Raw genomic sequence first — 20,000 nt, forward strand, 5'->3', positions numbered from 1 at the left:
ATGTGTCACAGAAGGGGGGCGTTCGGTAGGCCAATCAGAGGCAGGTGGGTGCGGGACAACAACATTCTGACAAGTCTTGGAAAAGGCGCACTGAGTAGTCAACGCGCTGTGAGCGCTGTGATTGGCCAGTAGTCACTTTGAGGGTCAGTTCTATGGTCAGTTTGCCTACGCTAAAATGGCGGCCGCGATACAAGTTGCTCCAACGAACTGCAGAGGCCAATGAGGTGTCTAGGTTTCTATATCTATGTGTGTGGCTACTGGTTTAATACTGGGACACCATGCTCCGTGTAACATGTCTGTGTGGCTACTGGCTTGACTGGGAGTCTGTGTGTGTGTGTGTGTGTGTGTGTGTGTTACAAAGACATAATGATTCACCAGTTTATCATCCTTCTCCTGGTGACTTTAATAGACGACATTCCAAGACGTACAGAGAGCCATTGAATTTCAATTAACACACTGCATTCTTGCTGATTGCATTATGTGCATTATATGCTATAAAAGTAGCACTCACGCTGTGTGTCTGTCTGTCTGTCTGTCTGTCTGTCTGTCTGTCTGTCTGTCTGTCTGTCTGTCTGTCTGTCTGTCTGTCTGTCTGTCTGTCTGTCTGTCTGTCTGTCCGTCTGTCTGTCTTTATAAGTAGAAATGTGTTATTTTGAGTCCAGGAATGAGTGCTGAATGAAAGTGTCAGGAAGTTGGTAGTAGTATATAATATGTAACTTTTATAAGTGGCATGCTGTTTCAAATCACAGCCTAGCTTGTAAAAATGTGTCATTAAATAGTTCGTGGCTTTAGAATTGGAATGAACCTGACTGCTGAAACTGCAAGGTGATGTAATCACTGAGTAAACACTTTGAAGGTTGTGTGTGTGTGTGTGTGTGTGTGTGTGTGTGTGTGTGTGTGTGTGTGTGTGTGTGTGTGTGTGTGTGTGTGTGTGTGTGTGTGTGTGTGTGTGTGTGTGTGTGTGTGTGTGTGTGTGTGTGTGTGTGTGTGTGTGTGTGTGTGTGTGTGTGTGTGTGTGTGTGTGTGTGGGTGTGTGTGTGTGTTCTAAAAGCCTCTACAAACCCATGGAGGAATTCTACTGTGGTCTTGTAAGAACACAACCACAGACATGTACTGTACTTTACTGTGTGTTTGTACCGAATTTATTTTGGAAAAAAAAATGTCCTCGCAAGTATAGTAATACAAACGTCTGTCTGTCTTTCTTTTGCCAATATGGTAACCCATTCGGTCATTTTTTTTGCAGAATCTGTCTTCTTGATTCTGCAAAAATGGTACCGGCTGTGTATGCACATTACCAGTACACTGCCAGTTCGCCATACAAGTTTTCCCACATATGTTTTATATTTTTGAAAACTTATATCTTTATAGTGGAAAGCATCTCTTTGCCGAAAATTGCCCATCTACAAGCTCACATGTTGTGAGCTTGTAGATGGGCTCATTTTGGCTAAAGTTCTGGGGTTACGTGGGGTTCACGTAAAAAAAACAGAACCCCCTGTTGAAGACCCCTGGTTTAAAATAACATAAATGTTACTTTGTGCTTGTCTGTGTAGGAGGAGAGCAGGGGCAGCAGCAAGAGGAGGAGACGACCCCCCCCCCCCCTGTGACAGGAGGAGAGGAGAAGGAGGTGAGAGGAGGCGTATGAGGAGCAGACCACAGTAACCACACCTCAATGAACCACCACTGTTACTTACCTGGGCCTCATTGCATTCATATTCACATTATGATGTAGGCATTTAGCAGACACTCTTAATCCATTAAGACCAAATCTTTGCTTCTGGGGGGTCCCTGGAACAACATATTTTGATGGGGGTCGGCGGACAAATACATATAATTTTGGGGGTCCTTGATATGAAAAAGATTGAGCACCACTGATATAGAAACATATGTTTTTCATAAAACTGTTGAGATTTAGGAGACATGTAGAATCGGCTTCAGGTCTCAATGGGTTAATCCAAAGCGATTTACAGTAAGCAAGGTAAACACATCAAATGCAGAGAGACAGTGTAGTGCCTCAGTAATCTAGGATCACAGAAATAAACAAGAACTTAGCAACAGTATACACTAGTGGTTCTCAAACGTTTTCATGTCAAGGACCCCCCCAAAATGATATATATTTGGCCGCGGACCCCCATCTCAAAATATTTAGTTCCAGGGACTCCCCAGAAGCCAAGATTTTTGTTACAAATATTCACTTTAAAAATATATGTATTCAAAGACAAAAAAATTACACACATTTTCAAGATAAAAAAAAAGAATTGCAGATCTACAGCCGAGTGCCGCGCTATGAGCAATTCGCGTGAAACTCTCATCTGTGTCAGCCTCTTTTTCACCGGTTCAGGTCTGTCGTCCAATGGCTTCTCTCTACAGCATCTGCCTGACAACCGCATGGTTGCCGGTTCAAGGCTCACTTCATGCAGACTTCATTTAAAGTGCATACTAACTACTCTAGTGATCTAGAGTAGTTAGCAAAACAGAGGCTTGGTCCATCAGGGACGGAAAGACTTATATACAGTATATCAACAGACACTACCAGGGCTATCATATATCTAGCTCAATGAGAAGAAAGGCAGCCTATGAGGTCTGGAGGTCACTGGTTCGATCCCTGTCCCCGGCGATGTGTTGAGGTGATCATGATTTGGCATTCGTAGGCTTACGCGTAGTATTTCTTGAGGTTAGGGGTAGGCATAGTTTTACTGATGAGGTAAGGGTTAGTGAGGTTTTAAATTGCTCATTTGTCAATTGCATGGTCTTCTTTCTCTCAAGTTCAGTCTTCTATGTTTCTATGGCTTATTGTGCATATTACTTATCATTGCTTCTTTCTTTCTTCTCTCTGCAATCGCTGGCCCCGTATTATCGCAGCTTGCAGCTAGATTTTAGTATTGTTATTGTTGTCTCCGCCAGGAGACTATGTTTTCACTTCCCCCCCCCCCCCCTCGGCCAAGCTAACATTGGTCAAGCCTCACGTGACACGTGACAATACGTTGAAAGAGTGTGCTCTGATTGGCTAGTGAGACGCATGACGTATAGCGGCCTATAAATAGATGTGTCACTTCGGAGCGCTGCGGTGCGCGTTCCGAAGTGACATCAGTGCCATCAGCCAAGCTAACATTTAGTGGTTACATGTCGCCTTTCCGACAGACGGATAGGACACTTACACAGACAGGACGGATAGGACACTTACACAGACAGGACGGATAGGACACTTACACAGACAGGACGGATAGGACACTTACACAGACAGGACGGATAGGACACTTATACAGACAGTGTGTCATGTTACTATGACACAGTAACATGTTCTATTTTTTGTAAGAATTATAACATAAGAATTAGAACATTCCCAACATTCCCAACACAAGTCTGCTGGCGGAGACTTGTGCTCCGAGGAGCACATTTTCTAGTTTATGTAATGTATTTTATTGTGTACTATGGAGCAGTCCAACCTAAGGTTTTCACAGTACATGTACTCGTACATCCTTATGACAATAAATGTCTTGAATGTTGAATCTGGTCTCATCTCGTAGTGGTGGAGAGGTCTCTCTCCAGCTGAACGTGGGGGTGAGGTCCAGGGCTTTCCAGAGCCATGGACGACAGCTCTTCCCTGGGCAAAGTCAGCATTTCCGCCCTGGAGGACAACCGTTCCCTGGGTAAAGTCAGCGGCTCCACAGAGTCCGTGGCCACCGTCACCAGCGAGGAGTTTGTTCTGGTTCAGACCGGAGGAGGAGGAGGAGGTGGTGGAGGAGGTGGTGGAGGAGGAGGATCGCCCCATGGGTCCGAGGGCAAGCCAAGGCTGAAGGTCAGGCTCACACACACATGTGACACCTCCTGCTCTCATGCAGTAGCTTGATTGCTTTGGTTAACCACTTAACCCATTGAGACCTGAAGCCAATTCTACATGTCTCCTAAATCTCAACAGTTTTCTGAAAAACTTATGTTTCTATATCAGTGGTGCTCAATTTCATGTCAAGGACCCCCAAAATTATATATATTTGGCCGTGGACCCCATCAAAATATCTTGTTCCAGGGACCCCCCAGAAGCAAAGATTTGAGTTAAAAATGTTCGCTTTAAAAATATATATATTCAAAGATTTGCACACATTTTCACTATTTTTCAAAAATAGCCCAAAGTGTAAAATAATGCTTTTTAGCTCAAATCTAAAAATGACACAGTTTCAGGTCTTAATGGGTTAAATGTCATATGTTTTGTCTTTGTCATGCCCTGTACTTGTTGTTACTGGCAGAGCTGTGTAACATTTATTTGCCTCTTCTCTTGGCCAGTGCACACTCGTAAAAGAGACTATGGTCTCAATGTGATTTTACTGGTTAAATAAAGGTTAAATAAAATAAACATGAAATGGTAAATTGTGCATTTCTATAGCGCTTTTATCCAAAGCGCTTTACATGTGCATTACATTCACCCATTCACGCACACATTCATACACCGATGGAGGAGGAAACCATGCAAGGCACCAACCTGTTCATCGGGAGCAATTAGGGGTTCAGCGTCTTGCTCAAGGACACTTTGACACTTAACTCTGGGGGAGCCCGGGATCGAACAGGGAACCACACGGTTCCCATCCGGCCGCTCTACCCCTGAGACACTGCCGCCCCCGAAGCACTTAACCCTTTAAGACCTGAGTTCGATTCTTAAAATGTTTTCAAAATCCTAGCAGATTTTTGAAAAAAATGTAAAAAATACTTTTTTTACGATTTTTCAAAAATAGCAGATAAACAAGCTCATACCGCGGCACTCGGTGCCGCGGTATGAGCTTGTATATCTGCTATTTTTGAATAGCCAAAGAAATCTAAAGTGACACAGATGCGTTCCAGGTCTTAATGGGTTGAAGCAGTAATTGTTCTCAAACTTTTTCATGTGAAGGACCCGCAAATTGATATGTATTTGGCCACGGACCCCCCATCTGAAACTGTTTTACTGCCAGGGACCCCCAGAAGAGAACATTTGTGTCGCCCTAATCTAATGAAATGAAAAATCGAATGTATGAAAAATTCAAATACTTTCAAGATCATTACAAAATATATATATATTATAAAGAAATAGCAGATGTGCATGTTTATCTGCTATTTTTGAACAGACACATTTAGCTGGGGACCACCTTAGTTTTCCAGTTCAGGTTAAAAACGGCTTAACGGCAGGCTAGTGAATAATGCAGCTACAGCTAATCATATGAATAATAGTTGTTCAGTGATGTAAAGAGAGAGTGGTGGTTACAGAATACCAAAATACTCCATCAGTGCTCTGGTGAGCCACTGCAATGCATTATACAGAGAGACAGAACATTTTTGGTCATTAACTCATTTTCTGCTAATAACGCATATATGTGTTCTTTAGAATCCATCACTTGCCTGCCAATAACGCATAAAATGACCCAAAGATTTGAAATTTGACCCAAAGACCAAGGAGATATGATTTTTCGAAGATCTAGACTCCTATCCACTTCCTTGTTAACTTAAAACTTAAAAATTCTGTATCTCGGCTCCTGAGTACTTTTTTAATTTCAATGAAAAATCTCTGGCAGACAACTGGAAAAAATCTGAAATAACTGCCAGGTTAAGTGTTAATAAATTCATCTCAATAAATACTCTCTCTCTCCCTCTTCCTAAATTTTCAAAGGGGCTTTATTGGCATGAGAAAAAATATGTTTACATTGCCAAAGCAAAAGTGGAACAAAACTATCAAAACAAAACAATGTATTTACAATGAAATGGGAATAAAGAAATGTGTAATCATAGCTCTCTCTCTCTCTCTCTCTCTCAGATGTCAGTGAACGGCAGTGAGCAGCTCCAGAAGGCCATGGAGGAGGTGTTAGATGACGAGGAGCAGGAGGAGAAGAGCAGCGTGGAGAAGATGGAGAAGACGGAGAGACAGACGGACAGACAGCCAGAAAGACAGGCGGACACGGAGGTCCCCAAAGAGCCCAGAGCCCAGGCAGACATCCTGGACGCCGTTCCTACACCAGGTACCTTGTTCTGCATTGTATTGGCATAAAAATGTACTTAACTCTCTCAGTGCCACACAACGAGATATCCCGAGTTTTTGTGTTTTTTTTGAAAAAAAAATAATTCAGAACCCAAGATATCATTATCTGAAGATTTGCAGCTCCATCCACTCCTTGTTTAACTTATAACTGAAAAAGGCTGTATCTCGCTTCCTAAGCACTTTTTTTTTTACTTTGAAAAAAAAAAAAAAATTGCTGGCACAATATGAACATGTTTTTTTATTTCATTGGCACTGAGAGAGTTAAAATACCAAAAGTAAAAGTACTAAAATGTTGTTGGGATCGGAATTTTAACCCGCCACGGCACACGCCAGCCATGCGGGCCCCTTTTGGGCTTTTTAAGCCCAAAAGGGGTTTCACGGGGACAAATAACTTAAATATACATAGAATTGACTGACACATTAAATCCTTGTATACGCAAACGTGTGCGTGTGCGTGTGTGTGTGTGTGTGGTGGTGTCACCACAGCTCAGGACACTCCCAGTCCTCCAGACTGGTGGCATCATGCTCTGCTCTGGTTAAACACAACCATAATGACTGCTTACAGTGGCTTCTTGCTAAATGTTTTGTGTGTTACTTCCCCCCCCCCCCCCCTACATAACGCTGGTATTATATATACCTGATGCCTCCCAAGCCTATGGCTGTTATATTAAATAACACATTATTCTGTTGGTTAACACTCCTCTGTTGAATGGCACAACTACTCAACTATGATGTGACATGAAGCCGATTCTACAAATGTCTTCTAAATTCCAACAGTTTTCTGAAAAAAAAAGTATGTTTCTATATCAGTGGTGCTCAAACTTTTTCATTTCAAGGACCCCCAAAATGATATGTATTTGGCGGCGGACCCCGATCTCGAAATATGTTGTCCCAGGGACCCCCCAGAAGCAAAGATTTGAGTTAAAAATGTTCGCTCTAAAAATATATATATTCAAATATTTGGACACATTTTCACGATTTCTCAAAAATAGCCAAAGTGTAAAATAATGCATTTTTAGCTCAAATCAAAAAGTGACACAGATGTCCCAAGTCTGCGTCCCTCTCTAGATGGTTGTAAAACTGAGTGAGTGAGTTAGTGAATGACAGAAAATGCACAATCCCTATGGTTTTCTAAGATAGTTTTCTCTCTTAGTTGCAATGTAACACAGCTCTGTTTACACAGATGTGTGTGTGTGTGTCTGTGTGTGTGTGTCTGTGTGTGTGTGTCTGTGTGTGTGTCTGTGTGTGCGCGCGCCCGTCCGTCCGAGACTGCTGTTGCTATTAGTAAAAAATACACACTTATAACTCTCTTACAACCTTACCTTTTATCGTGAACTATGATTTCTTATATTCTATTGGTCTGTAGTGTAGGGTTATATGGGGGAGGGGGCATTGAGGGTCTGTAGTGTAGGGTTATATGGGGGAGGGGGCATTGAGGGTCTGTAGTGTAGGGTTATATGGGGGGAGGGGGCATTGAGGGTCTGTAGTGTAGGGTTATATGGGGGAGGGGGCATTGAGGGTCTGTAGTGTAGGGTTATATGGGGGAGGGGGCATTGAGGGTCTGTAGTGTAGGGTTATATGGGGGAGGGGGCATTGAGGGTCTGTAGTGTAGGGTTATATGGGGGAGGGGGCATTGAGGGTCTGTAGTGTAGGGTTATATGGGGGAGGGGGCATTGAGGGTCTGTAGTGTAGGGTTATATGGGGGGAGGGGGCATTGAGGGTCTGTAGTGTAGGGTTATATGGGGGAGGGGGCATTGAGGGTCTGTAGTGTAGGGTTATATGGGGGAGGGGGCATTGAGGGTTGGACATTTTCGAAATATTCCCAGAAAATCTCCCTTTTTTCCCCCAGTCAACTAGTGACCGCTATCTTCCAGCTGGAGACTTGTGTTCTACGTCCTTCCTGTGTCTGTCCTCAGCTTCCGGTTCCTCTAACTGTCCTGTCTAAATAAAAAACATCTTAAACTAGAAAAAGACCCTCCTCGGAGCACAGGTCTCCACCAGGTCAGGTAAGATAGTGTGGGCCAGCAATGTTCTGAATTCACCAATCGGGATAGGACGGGAAAAATCAAACGGTTTCGTCTTGATCACATGACTATAGAGCAGGGGTCTTCAACAGGGGGTCCTCAGAGTTACAACAGGGGGTCCCCCAAATCTTTGTGTGATATGATTATTTGTTTTTACATTAACCACTTGAACCCTAGTATCCCTTTTCTGAGGAGAACTTTGGCCAAAAATAGCCGATCTACAAGCTCACAACGCCTCGCGCTGCGAGGCGTTGTGGGCTTGTAGATCGGCTATTTTTGGCAAAGAGTTATAGGTGTTAAGAGGGAAAAAAGAACAGCAAAAGTTTATCTGAAACACAATTTTATACAATATAGAGGGTGTCCCTGCTTCATCTCTCTCTCAGCTAGGGGGTCCTTGGCCTTAAAACGTTGAAGACCCCTGCTACTGTATAGAAATCACGTGTACCAATTTGCATGACATTTGGATAAAATACGAAGGAGTAATATCAAAAATGTGTTTTACATAAGTCGGCCTCCTGGTGGCGCTATACAAGGCAAATGTGAACAATGCAGGTCAAAGGGCGGGCAGGCAGGGCAAGCGGAGTGCAAAACAACGTCTGGCCATGCCTTTGGGCCTGGCGGAGACGATAAAGTTATAAACATGGCTTAACCCATTAAGACCTGGAACTGTGTCATTTTTAGATTTGAGCGAAAAAGCATTATTTTACACTTTGGCTATTCAAAAATAGCAGATCTACAAGCTCATAGCGCGGCACCGAGTGCCGCGCTATGAGCTTGTAGATCTGCTATTTTTGAAAATTCATGAACATTTTTGATGGGGGTCCGCGGCCAAATACATATAATTTTTGGGGGTCCTTGACATGAAAAAGATTGAACACCACTGATGTAGAAACATACATTTTTCAGAAAACTGTTGAGATTTAGGAGACATGTAGAATCGGCTTCAGGTCTCAATGGGTTAAAGGTAACAGGTGGGAGAAGTGTGTGGCAGTGATAAAGTGTATCGTGCAGAAGTATATTGGTGACGAGGCGTTTCATGTAGTTTATAGCCCCTCATTGTTCTGCTTCCTGTTTGCGCGTGTTTAACGAGACACTTCCTTCCTCTGTCCCTCTCACACTCGTTCGCTTAATGTTCTTAATGTGTATAGGCTCTATTCACAGCAGCCATGTGGAACCAAATGGACCCTCACAGGTCCATTTGGTTCCATTTGTATGCTCTCGCAGTTACACACCCGTAAGGGGCCATTCAAGGAACCATGAGGGTCCCTGGACCACACTTTAAGACCCACTGGTGTAGCAGAGTGTTTCCTGTGAGCCAACATGCACAATATCAGCACCCTGACTCAATATGTCTGCTCTGTGCATAGAGCATCGTGCGTCGTCGTAGAAAGTATAAATTAACTCTTCTCTTTTCGCTTCCTTTTGTCTCTCTCTCTCTCTCTCTCTCTCTCGCTTTCATTCTGTTCTAATGTTCTTGTTTTATACGTGTTTCTCTCATTCTCTTTCTCAGTCATTGTTGTCTCTTGTTGGTTCCATGTCTCTGCCTTGTCTTTGTTTTGCTCTTTTTGTCCCTCCTCCTCTGTCTGTCTGTCTGTCTCTCTCTCTCTCTCTTCTCTCTCTCTCTCTCTCTCTCTCTCTCTCTCTCTCTCTCTCTCTCTCTCTCTCTCTCTCTCTCTCTCTCTCTCTCTCTCTCTCTCTCTCTCTCTCTCTCTCTCTCTCTCTCTCTCTCTCTCTCTCTCTCTCTCTCTCTCTCTCTCTCTCTCTCTCTCTCTCTCTCTCTCTCTCTCTCTCTCTCTCTCTCTCTCTCTCTCTCTCTCTCTCTCTGTTAGATGTCTTAGTGAGAGCGGTGACTCTTTACCACACCTTGTGTAGATGTGATCTTCTATTCATAGAGGCTCTGTAAATAGAACACTCAGTATTGTCTGTATATTTATAACTGTGACAGGTTCCATTTACTGTACATAGACGTGCACACGCGCCACGTGCACGCACTAGTCACATACTGTTTTCTAGGTATCTGTATACGACCGAGAATATTTGAGTCATGTGATCATGAACCCTCTCTTTGTCTCATTCAGAGTGTGTGTGTGTGTGTGTGTGTGTGTGTGTGTGTGTGTGTGTGAGAGAGAGAGAAACCTGGTATTTCCTGTCGTTCTCTGACTCTCATTAAAGCACTGAAAGACTGCTGTGATAGAGAGAGAGAGAGACGAGATAGAGATAGAGACATGATAGAGCGAGAGACGAGATGTATTTATTTATTTATTTATTTATTTATTTACCAGGGACAATGCACATTAATCAATATTTAACATCAATTTGAGTGAGTCAGAGTTAGCAAAGAGCTAATTTTCCTTTGTAGTGCCTGAGCAGGTTGTCAAAAAATTGTGATCTATAACTATGAATACAAAACATATACCTATGAGTACAAAAGACAAAACAACTACAATTTATTATGAATAAAAATGACAGCAATGACAAATTGAGCTGATAATTAGTTTGGTTTGCTTTTTAAGCCATCTCTTAAGGTGATGGAGAGATGCATGAGTGAGAGAGACAAGATGGAGAGTAAGAAAGAGATAGAGAAAGAATAGAGAGAGAGACTAAATGGAGAGAGAGAAAGGATAGAGCGAGACGAGACAATATGGAGAGAGACAGAACAGACCATATTTTCTCCATCTAGGCCCTGCAGGGATTTAAACCAACAACCTTTGTAATGATAGATAACCAGCCTTCTCTCATTTTTGACTTACAGCCATGCCATGCTTAACCTGTGACCTTTGCACTTTTGTGGTATAGAGATCGACCGCAAAGATGGTGAATTTTTAGGAAGATCTGCCATCCCAATTGCAACCGCGAGAGTGTGTTGCTGGGACAGAGAAAGGTCGATAATAAAATAGATTTTCTCCTGATTTTATCTCTCTGAAAAAAAGCTATTTAAGTATGAAAGTCTTGGGAATATTTTGTGGCTTGTGACGTTCGGGTCCAATATTTAGTTCAGAGACCATGGGGCTAAAGCAGGGGTCTTCAACAGGGGGTCCAGGACCCCTACGGGGTCCTCAGAGCTACTACAGGGGGTCCGCGAAATCTTTGTGTGATATGATTTTGTTTTTTTTACATTAACCACTTGAACCCTAGAATTCCTTTTCTATGGGGAACACAAAGAGGCTATAGGTGTAGAGGGAAAAAAGAGCACACCAAGTAAAAAAAAAACTTAAATCTGAAACACAATTTTATACAATATAGAGTAGGGGGTCCCTGCTTCATTTCTCTCTCAGCTAGGGGGTCCTTGGCCTGAAAACGTTGAAGACCCCTGGGCTAAAGAATGGTTCAGAAGCTGTGTTCATGTTCACTCTTCCATTGGAATGAATAGACTCCAAACTGCTTCCGATCTCCTAAAAAGGCGTCCACTTACTTCACTCAGATACAGGAAGTAAACCGGAGATGGCTATTTTTTTCTTGGTCCATCATCATGCAGGGATTTGAACCAACAACCATTCCAGTGGACAACATTAACGCATGTCTTCTTGTTGCCTGTCCATCTGTGTGTGTGTGTGTGTGTGTGTGTGTGTGTGTGTGCGTGTGTGTGTGTGTGTGTGTCAGTGAGTCCGTCAGTGTCTGGTGGTCCTCCAGCCCCAGAGGAGGACAGTGTCCAGTTCAGTAAGCTGTCCTACCTGGGCTGCACGTGGGTCAAAGCCCCCCGCAGCGAGCCGGAGGCGCAGAGAGCCATGGCCACGCTGAGAGAGGAGAGCGCCATCCCCATCCCCGTCACCCTGCACGTCCCCAACCACCCCGACGGCTGTGTCAGGTCAGTGGACGTGTATTATACACCAATGTGTCTCAGTATGTATAAAGTATGTCTCTAGGTTGGGGTTCTGTACATGTTATTTCTAGTGGGATAGTTATGTGCAGACTTGTTTTTTGACATTTGTGAATCAATTCATAATCGTCCATGTCAGCATCGCCATTAATCTATGAATCGATTTTAATTTCCACCCCTAGTTGTTAGGATCGTAGATAGAACCCTATTATAACTAAAGGTGCTTTATTGTGTTTTTAGGATCGTAGATAGAACTCTATTATAACTAAACGTGCTGTATTGTGTTTTTAGGATCGTAGATAGAACCCTATTAGAACTAAAGGTGCTGTATTGTGTTTTTAGGATCGTGGACCAGGCTTCGGGGACAGAGCTGGCGTCGTTCCCCATCTACAAGGTTCTGTTCTGCGCTCGGGGCAAAGAGGCCTCTGTGGAGGCCGACTGCTTCTCCTTCACTGAGAGTTACAGGAGCTCTGAGGACTTCCAGATCCATGTGTTCTCCTGTCACATCAAAGAGGCTGTGAGTTACAATAACATGTGTTTACATAACGTAATAATGTTATAATGTGTAGAACAGAGGTCTTCAACATGGGGTCCGCGGAGGTACTGCAGGGGGTCCGCAAAATTGTTGTTTGATTAAAAAAAAAACCTTTTAAAAACGTTTTGTTATTTTTTTTCCCAAAAATGTCAATATGTCTTTAAACATAACATGACATATTTTAATAGCTTAGTATTGAATGCACAATAACATGGTATGTTTATACATATTTTGTAGAGAAAGAAAAGGTCTTTTGCATACCTACTGGGACAACCTGTGGGTAGGAGCAGGCTCCAGGCAACCATTTGTTCATGTTTAATTGTTTATACATATAAAACACAATTTTATACATAAATATACGATATATGTGGTGGCCTACCCCCTACCCTACGAGGTAGGGGGTCCCTGCTCCATCACCCCATCAGTTTGGGGGTCCCTGGCCTGAAAAGGTTGAAGACCCCTGGTGTAGAACAATGTTACGTTATAATGTGTAGAAGTTACAGTTTTACAGGTACAGTTTTTATACAGAGCAGTCTAACTGCTGGGGCCATACATTCAAAACTTTTCAAAAATAGCAGATCTACAATCTCACAAGGCATCGCAGTGGTACTAAACTAAACTAGCAAATCTGCTTTTAAAAACAAATTAAAACTGAACTGAAATTGAAAACTAAAGGTCAAAACGAAAGAAAAAATAGTAACAATAGTAACCTTTTTTTATTCTATCTATTCATTGTGTTTGGGTTTGTCCCTCCAGGTGAGTGGTATCCTGTACAGCAGGGGTCAGCAACCTTTTTGACATGAAGTGCCATGTTTTAGTTGATAGTCATAGTTTAGTTATGACACCACATCAACATGTATTTCCAACATCTTTTGATTGTCCATGAATTATGCATAACCTTTATTTTTTATTCTTCTGAAATATTATTCAGAAGTAATATTATTTTTAGCCAATAAAAAAAGGTGGGAACATTTATCAACTAAAGAAAATAGGAAAAACACACAAACACACATTTGTAATAATAACATTTATTCAACCAATGACAAGACCTATAAACTGTATTTGACCGTTGAGAGTTCTCACCATGTCTAAAAGATGCATGTCACTGTTGTGTACTTTCTGCCCCGGACTCAGCAGCATGCCAAAACACCTGCAGCGCGCACACACACCGACACAGACATGACATGAAAAAGTTTGAGAACCGCTGATATACGTTTTTTCGGGGGAAAAAAGGATTTAGAAGACATTTTGTGTGTGTTTCCAGGTGAGTCGCATCCTGTACAGTTTCTCCACGGCGTTCAAGCGCTCGTCTCGTCCCTCAGCTCCAGACATCAGGGACTCGTCAGCGTGTGTGTCTCCTGACAGTGACCAGTTCACCTTCACCGCCTCCCTGGAGGTCAAAGAGGACGACGGCAAAGGAAACTACAGGTTGGACAGCAGCACTAAATGAGAAATATCATAATACTATTTTAATAAAACAATCAATTTGCAAGATTAAGAGAAGAAGATAAAAAAATATCTACAGCACATTGTGAGTGTGTAGATTAGAACATGACGCAGTTGTACAACAAAGAATATCATTTAGCTTTGATTTAGATTTAGTCATAGTCTTGAATAAAATTCAATTTAGTTATAGTCACATTTTAGTCATCTGAAATGTTTAGTTTTAGTCTAACCCTAACGTTTATGTTGGCAGGCTTTGATGGCGTCATAATGCCTAATTAATACTTGGCTGTGTGCTGAAAATAGCCAAGATTGGCTCAAAGAGATTTGAGGTTTTTGAGGCTATTTTCGGAAGCATAAAATGACTTCTGTCCACTAGTCCCTCCCTAACATTTTAGTCAGACGAAATTGTGTGTATATATTTAGTCGTAGTTTTAGTCATCATAGCTTAGTTTTTATTTCGTTTTATTTTCGTATTCGTATTTTCAGTGTAAAAAAGGTAGTCGACGGACAATTTTCATTATGGTTTTAGTGGACAAAATGGACACTGTCTCCTCTCCTCCTCCTCAGCCCCGTTCCTAAGGACAGAGATAAGTTCTTCTTCAAGCTGCGTCAGGGGGTCCAGAAGAAGGTGCTGGTGTCCGTTCAGCAGATATGTAACAAGGAGTTGGCCATTGAGAGGTGAGACTCCCAATGTTTACACTCATACCTATCGTTTCTTAACCCATTAAGCCCGGGAACGCATCCGTGTCATTTCAAGATTTCTTTGGCTATTCAAAAATAGCAGATCCACAAGCTCATAGCGCGGCACCGAGTGCCGCGCTATGAGCTTGTAGATCTGCTATTTGTATTTTTTTGAATTAAAGATGCTTTTGGGGGCTTTTATGCCTTTTTATAGACAGGACAGTAGACTGACAGGAAATAGGGAGAGAGATAGGAGTGACGCACAGCTAAGGCCGTCGGGAACGGGATTCGAACTCGCGACGCGCTGTCAGGCTGGCATTGCTGCCTTAGGGTGCCTGGACCGCCACGCTGCGGCCCCCAGGCCTAGATCTGCTATTTTTTAACTCAAATCTTTGAGTTAGAGAAGAACAGAGAAGAACAGAGAAGAACAGAGAAGAACAGAGAATCTTTACAGTTCAAACACAACTCTGCACGTAACTGGATCATCTGGGCGAACTGGTGTATTGAAAGGACACAAACACACCTAACTCTGTTACTGCCAAGTCACCCTCAACACACACACACACACACATACACACAAGCTCTCTATAGCAGGGAAGCAGCTAAGCAGACCTAGCTGTTAATGTGTTTATTCACCTGTTTCTTAGTCTCACGTGGCCAGACTGTTGCCTCCCACAATTTACAAATGTTTCCGGCATACAGTCTGGGACTCGGAAGCTCTGATCATGCTTAAGGGAAAAGCGGAAGCCCCTCCCCTACCCACTTCCGTTTTAGCATTGTGCAGTGGCGCAAAGGAGTCCGACTGGAATCAAAACAACAAGTGTTCAATAATATAAATATGATATATATATGATATGAATATATATACAAATATATATATTTATCATATATGATACATATATGAATATAATGATAAACAATCCTCGCACAAATAACATGAATCTACCTATGACTATGCTTCCGCCTCGGTTCTGTTTCCACTGGGACTACAGGTCCGCGGGCACCGCATCGTGATTGGTCGAATGTTTTTCCGGTCTGAGTAGCATAGAACAACTTCCGTTAAGCAGCTTTCGGGAAGTGGAGTTCCAGACTCTATATAGCATTCAGAGATTGTGGAATAGTTGTCTGGTGACGCGAGACTACCTGTTTCTTGGCTGTGTGTTTTCCACTTCCTGTCGGATTTCATTGGATATCATTAGTCATCTGACCGGTTTCATTGGATTTCATTGGATCAAAAGACAGGAAGTGGAACACAGTAAAAAGCCTAGGAAACAGGTGGATAGTTAGACGGACAGACAGACAGATGTGGGAGAGGAGAGGAGAGGAGACAAACTGTATCCATAGTAATCACCAGGGTGGCCACTAGATGGCGCCTCCACCCTGAGCACACACTGTGTACAGTGGTACCATCCACAATGTTGATCTGATCCATTGTGGTCCAATGCTATAATGGAAAATGTGCCATAGAATAAAACCACACCACTAGTATCTTATTAATTTGAATTAACATAATGATACTGTACCACACTGTCATGTGATTTTAACTGTGTAAATGGTGTGCACTGTGCTCCATTCAAAGCAAAGCCTCATCAGAAATCCCATTATTTTCAGAAAATAGGAACATCATTTTGGTCTAAATTAACCATTAATCAGAAGTGATTATTCATGTTTTCTAATAGCTTGCAGACAAGTTAAAGCTGTATTACGTAACTTTTTTGTGAATAAAATCTTATTTTGAGCATGTTAACCCGACCGGGAACCCCTATAAGGAACTATACGTTTCAATCCGGGAACCCCTTTTTGGTGTAGTTGTTGCTATGTACAGTATATGGCAACATACATTTTTTGTAATATTTGAATAAATGTTAATAATAATAAATGAAAACTCTGGATTTAGAAGGTGTTTTTAGAATCAGTCTCAGGTCTAAATGGGTTAATACATAATAACTTATACAATTGGGCTGCATGTAATTGGTCTCCCTGCTCTTCTATTGAGTCATTTAGATCCAGTTTCTAGGTTAGACACAACCTTTGACACCATCATGTTTCTGGTTTGACACACATTTTACCTGAAGGTCACAATTCTATTTCTCCCCAGAGCAAGCAGGCCGGCTCTATTAGCTCAGTGGTAAGAATTTCAGCTCTTGAGCAGGGAACCCGGGTACAAATCTGGGGTATAACAGTAAAGCTACATAGTGCTGCTTTAACCCATTGAGACCTGAAGCCGATTCTACATGTCTCCTAAATCTCAACAGTTTTCTGAAAAACGTATGTTTCTATATCAGTGGTGCTCAATCTTTTTCATGTCAAGGACCCCCAAAATGATATGTATTTGGCCGCGGACCCCCATCAAAATATTTAGTTCCAGGGACCCCCCAGAAGCAAAGATTTGAGTTAAAAAATGTTCGCTTTAAAAATATATATATATTCAAAGATTTGCACACATTTTCACGATTTTTCAAAAATAGCAGATCTACAAGCTCGTAGCGCGGCACTCGGTGCCGCGCTACGAGCTTGTAGATCTGCTATTTTTGAATAGTCCAAAGTGTAAAATAATGCTTTTTAGCTCAAACCAAAACCAAAACCACTCTCATGTTAATGTTGTCCCTGCAAGTTAAAGCCACTCTCCGCCCCCAAAAGACCGACAGAAACACACAGAAACACTGCTCTTTTTGTAATGTAATTTAAACCACTTAATGATTCTAAAACGCCTATCTTTTGGACTATAAACCTTCTTCAACATTCGAACTGTGTTAATATGAAAAAAAACGAAAATCACAAAAAAAAAAAAAAAAGTTAGAAAAGCTATTTTCTACTGTTTGTCAATGTGCGACTTGATGCCCTAAACACCAGACCTGCTCACAAATATAAAAATGACACAGTTCCAGGTCTTAATGGGTTAAATAAGCTGCAGCCGTGCGTTTATAGGCTACTTCCTGCTTTTTGTTCTTGTTCTTGTTAGAGCTGTTTTATATTTTGTTTGTGTGTGTGTGTGTGTGTGTGTGTGTGTGTGTGTGTGTGTTCATTCATTCATGTTTTGGTGTGTGTGTGTGTGCGTGCGTTGCAGGTGTTTTGGCATGCTGCTGAGTCCGGGGCAGAAAGTACGCAACAGTGACATGCATCTTTTAGACATGGTGAGAAGAACTCTCTTTGAACACTGTGTTTCATTGGTCAAATACAGTTCATTTGTCTTAATGTCATTGGTTGAATAAATGTAATTATTAAAAATGTGTGTTTGTGTATTTTTCTTTAGTTAATAAATGTTCCCACCTTTTTTATTGGCTTAGCAGCAATCTTTTTAATTAGTTTAATTGGCATGTAACTTGTCCTTTTCATTACAATTTGTCAAGTAAAGCCCCGCCCCCCCTGTCTTCATTGGTCAATTATAAGCCTGCACCCTCCTTTCATTGGTCAGATAGTCCTGACCCTTCTACATGAGCCACATTGTGATTGGTCACACAGTAGTTTTGACACATGTTGAAGCTAATATACAGTATGTGAGTGTAATTAATGTGTCATTAAAATGTGACCTTGTATGTACAATAAATAAATAAATGAACTACTGTCCAGGAGTCCATGGGGAAGAGTTCTGATGGGAAGGCATACCTCATCACTGGAACATGGAACCCCAACATGGCTGCTTTCCAGGCTCTCAATGAAGACACCCCCAAAGGTGAGAGCACCATGCACTGTTTGTCATTCATATGTCTTAACCTAATCAACCTTGGTGTCCCTATTTTGGACGCTTTTTCTCAAAATGTTGCATGAATGAATGAATGAATGAATTAATTATTGAATGATTTATTTTCGTGTCCGGCTGCCTTTCACAGCCCATCTCTTACGGGATTATTCAGACACATTAAACAATGTTTCCAGTGCCAACATGCTGACACAAAAAATAAAATAAAATAAAATAAAATAAATAATACATAATAAACAAAATCAATAATTACCACACTGTATACATAACTCTGATCAGAATCACAATTTAGTAATCTAATTTTCAAACTAGAGAGAGAGAGAGAGAGAGAGAGAGAGAGAGAGAGAGAGAGAGAGAGAGAGAGAGAGAGAGAGAGAGAGAGAGAGAGAGAGAGAGAGAGAGAGAGAGAGAGAGAGAGAGAGAGAGAGAGAGAGAGAGAGAGAGAGAGAGAGAGAAACATTGAGAGAGAGTAAAGAACACCAAGAGAATGAACAGGAGACAGACTTGAATGTTTAGCTTGGACAATACTGTGAACACAAATATTGTATTTTCAATACAAAGAACTCAAGGATTAGGGGTGAGAACACATTGGTATGATCCATCAGAGTTATATGCATAAGTTGCATGTTTTCTTCGGTTCCAGGCTTTATGGATAAAATTTGAAATTGCGAATGTGTGGTTATCAAATAAATGTTTAACTAAATCATTATCCAGGGACAGACCTACATGTACTTTGTCAAATAGATGTTTTCTTAAATCATGAGAAAATGGGCAGTACAATAGAAAGTGGGTTTCATCCTCCACTTCACCAAGGTCACAATAGCCACATATTCTTTGTTCTACTTCTGTTCCAACGTACCGTCCCGTTTCAATATGTAGTGGCAATATTCCCGAGCGAAACTGTGCACACAGAGATCGCTGACTCTTAGATAGATCATACACAACATATTTTTCAAATTCATACACAGTTTTAAACTGACAATATGTACGTAATTTATGTTTGTATGTATAATATCAATGTATTGTACAGATAAACATGTGTATGAATTGATATAAAATGAATGTATTCTACAGATAAACAGGTGTATATAATAAGTATAATATTAATGTATTCTACAAATACACAGGTGTATATACAGTAATATAATATAATCATGTATAGAAGCAAAGGAACCCAAAGTTCTGCTTGTGGTGAGGCAGACTGTAGGGAAACAATACTGAGCCACTCTGTCTTCAGGTGTATATACTGTAGATGTATTGAGCAAGGCAATATTTATGTATTCTACAGATAAACAGGTGTATTCATATAATATTCATATAATGTACAGATAAACAGGTGTACTGTATGTATTGTGCAGATAAACAGGTGTATATGAATATGATATGGATGTATTGTACAGATAAATGTGTATATAAATATATATTTTTTACAGATAAGCAGGTATATATGACTGTAGCGGTGGACCTGGTGGTGACAGAGGTGTTGGAACCCGTCAGGTTCCTGTTGGAGACCGTGGTCAGGGTCTATCCGGCCAATGAACGCTTCTGGTACTTCAGCCGCAAAGCCTACAGTGACACCTTCTACCTCAAACTACAACAGGTGAGATTATAACACCTTACCGCCCCCCCATAGGCCTTTCACAATGTATACATACCGTGTATTTCCAAAGAGTAGCCATACCGCAAATAGCCGCCCAATACCGGCCGGGGGTCTGACACCATTTTGCGTATTAAACCATTAATTATCACTGCCACTGACGTAATAAACGTAATTATTCCCGTTTACCAATTTACTTTTT

At 41.6% G+C, this 20,000-nt stretch overlaps 1 protein-coding gene across 1 annotated transcript in view; it reads left to right on the forward strand.

The window, feature by feature from the left end:
• rabgap1l (RAB GTPase activating protein 1-like) overlaps positions 1-20,000 on the forward strand; it is a 151,449-nt gene that overhangs the window by 19,373 nt on the left and 112,076 nt on the right. The window contains exons 2-11 of the mRNA XM_084067647.1: positions 1,551-1,624; positions 3,525-3,796; positions 5,777-5,978; positions 11,623-11,827; positions 12,182-12,356; positions 13,639-13,802; positions 14,388-14,498; positions 17,569-17,635; positions 18,072-18,174; positions 19,635-19,801. Of these exons, the coding sequence (XP_083923773.1) occupies positions 3,584-3,796; positions 5,777-5,978; positions 11,623-11,827; positions 12,182-12,356; positions 13,639-13,802; positions 14,388-14,498; positions 17,569-17,635; positions 18,072-18,174; positions 19,635-19,801 (1,407 nt within the window). The 5' untranslated portion in view covers positions 1,551-1,624; positions 3,525-3,583. The remainder of the gene's footprint in view (positions 1-1,550; positions 1,625-3,524; positions 3,797-5,776; positions 5,979-11,622; positions 11,828-12,181; positions 12,357-13,638; positions 13,803-14,387; positions 14,499-17,568; positions 17,636-18,071; positions 18,175-19,634; positions 19,802-20,000) is intronic.

Source organism: Gymnoscopelus microlampas, assembly GCF_963454915.1.
Source record: "Gymnoscopelus microlampas genome assembly, chromosome: 9".
Classification (NCBI taxonomy): Eukaryota; Metazoa; Chordata; class Actinopteri; order Myctophiformes; family Myctophidae; genus Gymnoscopelus; species Gymnoscopelus microlampas.